The sequence below is a fragment of the Choloepus didactylus genome, chromosome 11, assembly GCF_015220235.1.
Source record: "Choloepus didactylus isolate mChoDid1 chromosome 11, mChoDid1.pri, whole genome shotgun sequence".
In the NCBI taxonomy this organism is placed as follows: Eukaryota; Metazoa; Chordata; class Mammalia; order Pilosa; family Megalonychidae; genus Choloepus; species Choloepus didactylus.
The window spans coordinates 22,321,588-22,331,848 of record NC_051317.1 but is presented as its reverse complement, the minus strand read 5'-3'; the positions used below and the strand labels follow the sequence as shown (position 1 = coordinate 22,331,848).

At 32.4% G+C, this 10,261-nt stretch overlaps 1 protein-coding gene across 1 annotated transcript; it reads right to left on the bottom strand.

Moving 5' to 3' along the window:
• Positions 1-5,581: 5,581 nt before the first annotated feature.
• On the bottom strand, positions 5,582-6,508 carry LOC119506576 (olfactory receptor 2T27-like). The gene has a single exon (XM_037799585.1). The coding sequence runs from the start codon at positions 6,506-6,508 to the stop codon at positions 5,582-5,584; it is 927 nt and encodes a 308-aa protein (XP_037655513.1).
• Positions 6,509-10,261: the final 3,753 nt, after the last annotated feature.

The window sequence follows — 10,261 nt, the reverse complement described above, 5'->3', positions numbered from 1 at the left end:
AGACGTGGCCCTCTCTCTTTCTCTCTAAGCCCACGTGGAAGATGAACTCACTGCCTTCCCCCCTATGTGGGACATGACTCCCAGGGGTGTAATTCTCCCTGGCATTGTGAGACATGACTCGTGGGGATGACCCTGGACCCAGAATCATGGGACACAGAAAGCATTCTTGACCAAAGGTGGGAAGAGAAATGAAACAAGATAAAGTTTCAGGGACTTCAAGATTTCAAATGGAGTCAAGGGGTCACTCTGTAGGTCATTCTTATGAATTATAGAGATATTCTTTATTAGCATTTAGTGTATTAGAATAGCTAGAAGGAAATACCTGAAACTGTTGAATTGGAATCCAGTAGCTTGATTCTTGAAGATGATTGCATAACTCTATAGCATATATGGTGTTACCATGTGATTGTGAAAATCTTGGGGCTCTCATTCCTTTTATCCAGTGTATGAACATATGAGGAGAAAAATGGGACATAAAGTAAATGAATAAATGGAGGATTGGGGATGGGTTGTTTTGGGTGTTTTTTTTTTAGTTGAATTTTTATTCTTATTTTTATTATTTTTTGGAATAATGAAAATGTTCAAAAATTGATCAATACACAACTACACAACTATATGATGATACTGTAAACACTTGATTGTACATTTTGGATGATTGTATGATATATGACTATATCTCAGTAAAATTGCATGGAAATAAAATGAATAGGACAGCCAAGGTCTACCTAGATTGATAGCATTTATCAAACAAAATTTGACAAAACCCTAACAGAGGTATCAACTTTCAACTTAGAGAAGTGGAATGGCAAAATATATGCAAGTACATAAACAATATTACTCTAGAATCTAAATGGAGTGAACTGTTTTACAGAGAAATAGATCCTAAATTTAAGAAACATTTCAAACATGTCTTACCTGAAAGGATTCAGCAATATTTTTAAATGTTATTACATGTTTAACACCACTAAGTGTCTGCAGCTAATCATTGTTAAACAATATATACTGTGTATTCACCTAGAAGGTTGACTGTAAAATATTATTTGAAATTCAGCACATCTCTCCTTGGATTTAATGTTTTCTCTTTTATATTATGGTTAATCAAAATGCAAAGATAGTATCCCATTTTGGATAGAAACTCAATATGCTCCTAGTGATATCTAACTCTTTCATAGAATTAACTGTAAAATGAATTTTGGTTCTTACTGTCCTTATTTGAAGCAATACTATACAACCATCTTCTATAAGTTTTATGAAAACCTACTCAGGTATTTTAAGTTATGAGAAAGTAAACGCAATCTCTTTATGGGAAGCGAAGATTTTTAAAAATTTCTCACATGTCAAAAATAATATTAACACATTTAAAGAATAGCAAAGTTCAAAAACAATTTTAAACAATGAAATTTTACATTGTAGAACTATATCATTTTTATAAAATTCAAATTCATTTTTTATTTAAAAACTAGATAATGTTAATGAAAGCACAGAAGTGAATATTCTCCTATATTGTTGGATAAAAGATAAATACATTTAAAATATGTCCTTTCTGGATGCTGTTATTTTCTTAGATGGCTAGGGTTGGCCTGACAAAGTACCACTGGCTTACTTAATACCCCACAAATTCATTGGGTGGCTTAATATACAGTTGTGGAAATTAGAACACCTTTTCAAGGTGTTGGCAGATTCAAGCATGAGCTGAGGACTCTGGGGTTCTGTTAGTGGCGATCTGTGACAAAATTCAATCTCTGCCTCAGGTATATGCTTGTTCTCTCTCTCTCTCCACATTTTCTCACCTTATAAGGATGCCAGTCATATTGCCCACACTTTCCAGTTAGGCCTCATAATTAATAATGATATCTGCAAATATCCTAATTCTAAATTCAATCACACTCATGAGGCTGGGGGTTAGGACTTGAACATATGTTACTGAGAGATAAAATTCAATCCATACAAGGTATTAAACGTAGACTCATGTATATGTTAGCTCCCAGCTAACAAAACTTCCTGAAATATTCCTTGAGAAACAGTGAAGATTTTATTACAAAAGTCACAGTAAACTGAGTATTCACAGACTCCTGGCTAATAACAGACATGGAAGAAAACTCAGTGGAGGAGGGAGTTGAATGGTTACGAGTCTTTCCTGGGTGAGCAATAGGGGTCTTCCCATCTCCATGTGATAGCTCCATGGGTGGTTGTAGGCCCATTTTTGCAAGACCTAAATGTTTTTCTATTAGAAATTTGTATTTGTATGTGACAATTCCCAATTTTAAATAGTTTACTTGGTTTTCAAATAATTTGAAGGGCTAAAAGTCTTTGACAATTTGAATACTTCCCTTGGAATATAAATTTGGGATCCCCTATTTGGTCAAATAGTTTAAAATGTAAAAAGACCAAGGAAGGGAACAGTTAATCCTATTGGAATATATGTCCATTCCTAGAACGGTAATTCTGCCTAGGTAGATGGAGTAAATGGTGGACTGGTCTTGCGTAACATGTTTATGAATTTCACTCTGGGTTACAAACCTGTTACTGGCAAGAACGTCAAAATCCACACACTGGAAAGGGAGGAGAGGCAGTGTCTGAATAAGCTTAGGTATAGTCAGCAGAGATACAGCAACAATGGTTCATATTTTTACTGGAACAAAATTAGTCCCTCTCATTTTACTTAAGCACAGGACCTGGATATCCTATAGGGTAGGATATAGATTTGGATGTGGTGTCAAAGAAAGAAGAATTGGGCTATTGAATCCACATCAGTTTATGTGATTTGGAACTATTGCTACTAGAATTATATTACAGCTTTAAAAATATTGGCAATCTGGTGAATGTGAGGAAAGTGAAATAATTACACAAGCTGAAGTGATAGTAGTATGAGAAAAGGGATTTTTTTTTCCAGGAACACTATTTTTTACACATATTTCTATGCATTTTAGCTTATATTTATTAACATCTTCTCCTATGAGAATAATACATTAAAAGATAATTTCTCCAGAAAATTCCCATAGGGCATATTCTCAAGCAATTAATAAGTCATAATACACTTTTATTAAAACATAGACAATGATATAGAAACCATAGCAAAAGTAAGAATCAGTTCGTATAGTATAGAAGCATTTCTGTAATTGTTAATTGCTCTTTCAAGACAATTCTGACTAAGTAGTTTTATTAAATTAATGGTTATTTATTGATTATTAAATACATGTTACAAAAATAAGTAGATGGATATTTTTACACAGAATTACATTCTGTAGAGCTGAATGAAGGTGGAATTGTAAGTTAAGTATAAAAGGAAAAGACCAACCACTTCCAAGGAAAAATAGAACTATAAAACAAATAATATGGAGTGTTGAGACATACAACAAAATTGAAAAATGCAATTTACATAAATTCAGATAATTTAGATTCAACACTAATTTATAAGAGATCAAGTGTATTGGTGAATTTTCATTAAAAATAATTGAATATAAATTTGTCAAATCTATGTGAAAATATGAAGACAGCTAATACATGGATAAAAGTCATTTTGAAAAGAGTCCCAAGACTCAATGTTACAAGACATATTCACAATTTTAATGGTACATAACTAAATAAGTGAATATTTATTAAATTCTACTGAAGTCCCTTTTTCACTTACAAAATTGTTTTTAAAAGATTGTAATATAAAACTGAATATCTTAAATTCTGTTGTGAATTGGGTTCCAAACACGTAGCCTTATATAAACATCCATAATATATTAACAAATATATTTTGTTGTCTTAAATGTACATAATTCATATTTTTTGTTTATCTAAATTAAATTTTATTGAGATAAATTCACATACCATGCAATCATCCAAAGCGTACACTCAGTTGTTCACGGTACCGTAATATATTTGTGCATCATCACCACAATCAATTTTTTAATATTTCCATTATTCCAAAAAACATAAAAATAAGAATAAAAATAAAAGTAAAAAGAACACTCCAAACATCCAATCCCCCAACCCCCTATTATTCATTTAATTTTTGTCCCCATTTTTCTACTCAAATGTCCATAAGCTGGATGGAGAGAGTGTGAGCCACAAAGTTTTCACAATCACATGGTCAACCATATAAGCTACATAGTTATACAATCATCTTCAAGAATCAAGACCACTGGTTTGCAGTTCAATAGTTTCAGGTATTGTCTTTTAGCTATTCCAATATACTAAAAACTACAAAGGGATATCTATTTAACACATAAGGATAACCTCCAGAATGACCTCTAACTCCATTTGAAAACTTTCAGCCACTAAAACTTTGTTTCATTTCTCTTCCCCCTTTTGCTCAAGAAGTCTTTCTCAATGCCACACATATTTCATAAAATTTACTTTGTAAATATGTATAAAAAATGATATACTTGGACCTATTATTTTCACTTTTGAATATATCAGGAAAACAATTCCAGAGAAATTAGGAGTTCTATTCATGTACACATACATATGTGCATGTGTATGTATATATATATATACACAAACACTCATTTATGCATATACATCTGTATGTCTCTATATACATATATTTGTATATAAATGGCTTTTTAGTATCCTAGGATTCTCAGACAAATGCAATGAATAATTCAACTTAATCAGTCAGAATTTGTTTGCTCACAGACTTGAGTCCCAGGATATGTCCAAATCAAGGAATCATGAAGGTGATGCTTTCTCCCCAAAGACTGTGGTGTTCTGGGGCTGGCTCCCTTGGATCCTTAGTCCTTAGTTTGTCACATGGCAGCACATTTGGGTCTCTCTCTTCTCCTTAGTCTGGTGGATTTCTTTCTCTATCTTAATTTCATTCTCTTACACAGGATCCCAGTAATTGGATTAAGACACATCCTGACTGATTTGGGCTATACAATGACTGAAGTAATTCATCAAATGGACCTAGTTACAATCAGCTGACACCCACATAAACATATCAACTTAATAACATGTTGTTCTGGGGTATCTAGAGTTCCAAACCTCCTCAGATGCATATACTCATACACATATATATCTGAATACATTTATATATGTATATATGTCAATGTAAAATATATAAATAAATGTATATGTGTGTGTGTATGTATGTATGTATATATACACACAAACAAATTGGAAAAGACCTAACAATGAATAACATTTTATTAGATTACTATATTTAATACGTTAAATTGCTGTAATTGATTGGGTAATCTTTCTAAAATACTGTAAGAGTATGTGTGTTTCTAAGTGTTAGTTAAGAAGCATAATATCAGTTCAAAACATAGTGGTGAGAATAGAAGAAAAATGTATATTTGTGGTCCACACTAGAATAATATACTCATAAATTTGGGTGTCTTCTGATATAGATTATTCCAATTGTAGTTATCTGAAGCTCAAATGAGGTTCAGCAGGAAGAAGTGATAAGATCCATTGTTACTTTACCAAGAGTAGGTTGAAAGAGTTTATCCAGATCATGAGTTACCTCCAAAAGAGTAGTTGTTTGGTTATTGTAATTTTTCTTACCCTGTTAAAATACCATTCTGTACATAATGTCCATCCTCTCATGTCTTATTCTCAATAGATTTTAATTTTTAAAGGAGCTTTACCATCCCAAAACTTTCTTTAGGGCTCCAGTCATGTCTTTGTTGTGAAGACTGTAGATGAGGGGGTTGAGCATGGGAGTGACAATAGTGTAGAAGACAGATACTACTTCATCCAGCTCTGAGGTATGATAGGCTTTGGGGAGATAGTATTTGATGACGGCTGTTCCATAGAAGAGAGACAGCACAATCATATGGGAAGAACAGGTTGCCAAAGCCTTTCTCATCCCTAAGTTTGATCCTGATCTCAAAAGAGTAGAAAGTATCTGTGCATAAGAGGCCATAATGACAGATAATGGAATGAGGAAGAACACAACACCACTAACATACACCCCAGTTTCATAATGAATTGTATCAGCACAAACAAGTTTCAGGAGAGCTGGGAACTCACAAAAGAAATGATGGATTTCCTGGGAGGAACAGTAAGGAAGACTCACAGTGTATATGCCATGGACCAAGGCATTGAGCAGAGAACCCTGCCAGGTGCCAGCCACCATGAAGGCACAGACTGTAGGGCACATGAGAACTGAGTAACAGAGAGGGTGGCATATGGCAACATAGCGGTCATAAGCCATGACTGCCAGGAGAAAGCATTCTGCTCCACAAAGTGTTGTGAAAAGAATGAGCTGAATTCCACAGCAAATAAAGGAAATGGTATTCTTCCCAGATAGGTAATCACTGGCTATCTTGGGGACAAAAGTGGAGCTGTACAAGAGGTCCATGATGGAAAGTTGACTGAGAAGGAAGTACATAGGCGTATGGAGTTGAGAGTCCAACCAGATGAGAATCAACATTATAATATTGCCAGTAAGGGTCACAAGAAACATCAAGAAGATGAATGAGAAGAGGAGATTAGGGGCTTGAATGTTGTGAAATAACCTCAAGAGAACAAAGTCGGTTCCAGTGGTCTGGTTAGTCCATCTCCCCATTCTCTCTTTCCCAATTCATTATCCTGGATAGATTAGACAAAAATCTTTAGTTCCACCACAAATTTGTCCCACCATCATTTCATAATGTGCCAACTTCATTCTTTTCTATGGTCATACAAGTGTATATATTATGTGTTTCAATTATTCTGAACACTATGTCTTTATGACAGAATTTTTCTCATTAGTATTGCAGTGTCACCAAATGCTGATTTAAAATAGTTTAACCAAAATTGTCCAAGTTGTTACACTCTCCATATTTTAAAGAAATACTTTTAGACTCCTTGAAATTTTGCAATTTTAATAAATCTCGATTAAAATAAGAATTAATACATCTCTATATCATTTCTCTCCCTGTGTCTATCATCTCTCTCTTTATCTCTATATCCCTGTATTTCTCTACCTCTCTATCTCTCAATCTCACTATATCTCTATGACTTTCAATCCCAATATCTCCCTGTCTCTATTAGTTTATTTATCTATATCTTATCTCTATTTATAGATATATCCAACACAGATATTTAAAGACATTCTCTCATTTTGCTTAGTCCTGATTTGCAAGAGATACGGACAGCTTGAATAAGATAGCAGTCATACGTAATCTTCTATACACCTATATGAAATATGTTAGTTGTTTTACATATGCCCTCTTAACTTTATAAAACATTTTCAAAAGGTTACTTTTTTGTTTTCAAAAGAAGTATGGTTTTCAGAGAGATAAATAATTGTACATATTTAAACAGCATTTAAGGACTCAGGACCATAATCACATCTAAATATTTCCAGGTTTCCTGTTCCTTTGCATTTTACCTAACATAGCCTCTAAAAGAATAATCTTAAGAGATCTTTATTTGAAATTAAGATGGGTAAGTTTGTCTATTTTTTTGTAATTTGATAGCTGAAATCATAAGACCATCCAAGAGGATGAGAAGAAACCCATTATCAAACAAGATGCCTGTTGGTTGAGATTCAGTAATTTGACTCCACATACTCAAAAGACTGTTGAGGATATGACAAAGACAAAGTACAAAAACCATGGAAACTTAGGAACAGGGAAAAAATGCTATTAGTGATTTAATTTGACCAGAAGGCTTGGCGATTTTCTTAATCTGTGATTCATCCAGTAGAGCTCTGTATGAAGGGAAACACAGCGTTAGTTACTCCAAAGGGGCAAAACCTAGTCTGAATGGGGTTAAATGGAGAGGACTTTGATGAACTCTTTACTATTTTGTGGAAATAAGAATGAAGTGAGTAGATTGGCTACTTTTGCTAATTTACAGGCATTATATTGTTCAAGATATTCCAAAATATTTGGGTCATTTTATGAAACACATCTATGATAACATCAAAAATAAATTCCCTCAACCCTGAAGAAGACTAGCCTTTTATGGAAAAGTGTAATCAAAGTCTCTGGTTGCCACAGTCTGTAGTGTTTTGCTTCTTATAGTTAGTTGGAAGCATGACCATCTATTATGAAGCTCTAGCTATGAAATTCCACATATTTTCACATAATTGATGTTGACTCTTCAACAATTACGATATTTTGGTTGTAGGAATACAGCATTATGTTAATTATGTTTATTTTAAGGGGTTTATCCAGTTCTTCCTCATATATGGAGAGAACTGCAAGATAACTGATCATTAGAAACTAATTTAAAACACTGTGTTCTCATTGTTATGGTTTCAACTCAGCAAAGTTCTTCACTGCTTAAAAGTATATAAGGTTTGTATTGTATTTCAATAATGTAAGTTTTTACTTCAAAATTGGGTTTTATAAATTCTTTTTAAAGGACTCTAAAAAATAAATACAATTAAACATAACATATAGTATTTTAAAAGTAAAAATTTGCATGATGTTTATGAGTTTTATTTTCAGTTGATTTTTGAAAATTGAGTACTTAATCTATTGAAGTATTTTCTTCAAACAGGTCAACTCTATCAAAGAAGAAAAAAATCCTTGATTCTCTAATCAAGTGGAAATTTTTCTTGTGCTGTGTTTTTACTAACAATGTTTGTGCAACTGCATGTATTTTCCCTCAAAGTAACGGAGGGAAAGTGTAAAAATTATATAAGTAAAAAACTAAAAGAACAGTCAAACAAAGCAGTTGGATTCCTCAAAGTGAATGTAATTTTTTTAATCGCTAAATATATTTGCTAGAATGTAGTTGGTCATTTGAAATCAGTGGTACCTGTGTCAACTAAAGAAATGTAGATGTAAACTAGGTAAGATTTCAGAAATACAGAATTGTTAATTATTAAAAGGCTTTCTTGTTATATGCTTAATTATCCTTAGTTTTATGTTCTCACTTCTACAGAATGGTTTTATAGAACCATCAAGAGACTTGTGAAAGTCACTAAGAATTTTCAAGTTTAGATTAATTCTGATTGCCAGTTCTTCCCTCTTTACCAGCGAATAAGTTGATGTATGATTCTGTAAAGTGGCAAGCTTTTAATAAATGAACATTTTGTTCTTGTCAATGCACACTAAAGTGCAAATACATATGTATGGAATTAGACATAATCACACATGATGGGTTTCAGTTTTAACATAAGATATTACCTTATATTGTTCATGTTGTTTTAAAAAATGATAGATCATATATTACTGCATAATTTGGAGAAAACTTTATTTTCCTCATTAATATATTGGTATGTCATTAGAAATTTATAATACTTTTTAAAACAAAGTACATTTTAATTTTCAGAATCAATTTATTCATTGAAATAACTAGTAGTATCTTAGAATATGAAGGGCTCAATGGTCCATCCATCTGTATATGAACTTTTAAACTTGTAATTTTCCCATGTGAATATATCAATTTGTTATGCAGCTTTTAAATTTAACTCAATATTTTGTATTTAAAGATTTTGTAAATTATTTCTAATCCATAACCATAGGCAAATAAATGTATTAATTAATTAATTAATTAAAAACTCTTCAACTGTCCATTGTAGAAGATATTTACTGATTACATATTAACAATACATTTTTTTATTTCCAAATAGTGCTTTAGACAATGTTTCTTCTCTTTCTATTGAAGAATTTCTGAAAGATTATGGCATCAAACAAATGAGGTAAATAAATAAAAATGTATTTAAGAGCTGCTCAATTTCAATTATGTTTATGCTGACTCACATATTAGAATAGATTACGTAACTTTCCTTTTTGCTGTGCTGAAAAAGTAAGGCTGATAATATTGAATGAATTAACTACTCACATATGCATCATATTGCTATCATGCTTATTATTCAAATGATATTTTCTTTGACTTAAAAGTAAATTCAGTTTTCTTTTCAGAAATCCTAGATATATACCAACTTACCTTTTATAATTTTCCCCAATTTTCACCAGAATCCTATTTATGTAAAAGGAAGTGCTGCACAGAAATGTATCCAGAGAGATTCATCTTCCTTTATTGTCAGAGCCATATATTACAAATGAACTAAGGAGGTTAGATACAACATGAGGTTATCTACTACAGAGGTTTAGGCCAATTTACAATTCTCCCTTCACTGTCTTCAGAGAAAATGTCCCTTGCTGTCCCTCTGTTCCCTTAGGTAGGCTAAGTACAATTATTCCACTTGTCCTTCAATTACCCAAATTAAGTAAATCTGTTTTTTTTTTTAGAAACAAGCAAACAAAAATACCACTAAGTCCCATAAGCATTTATTTACCAGCCCCAGCAAACTCCATATGAGAAATCGAAAATTGCAGTGGTGAAATCCCAGGGCAGAATTCAACAGTTGCAGCCTTGA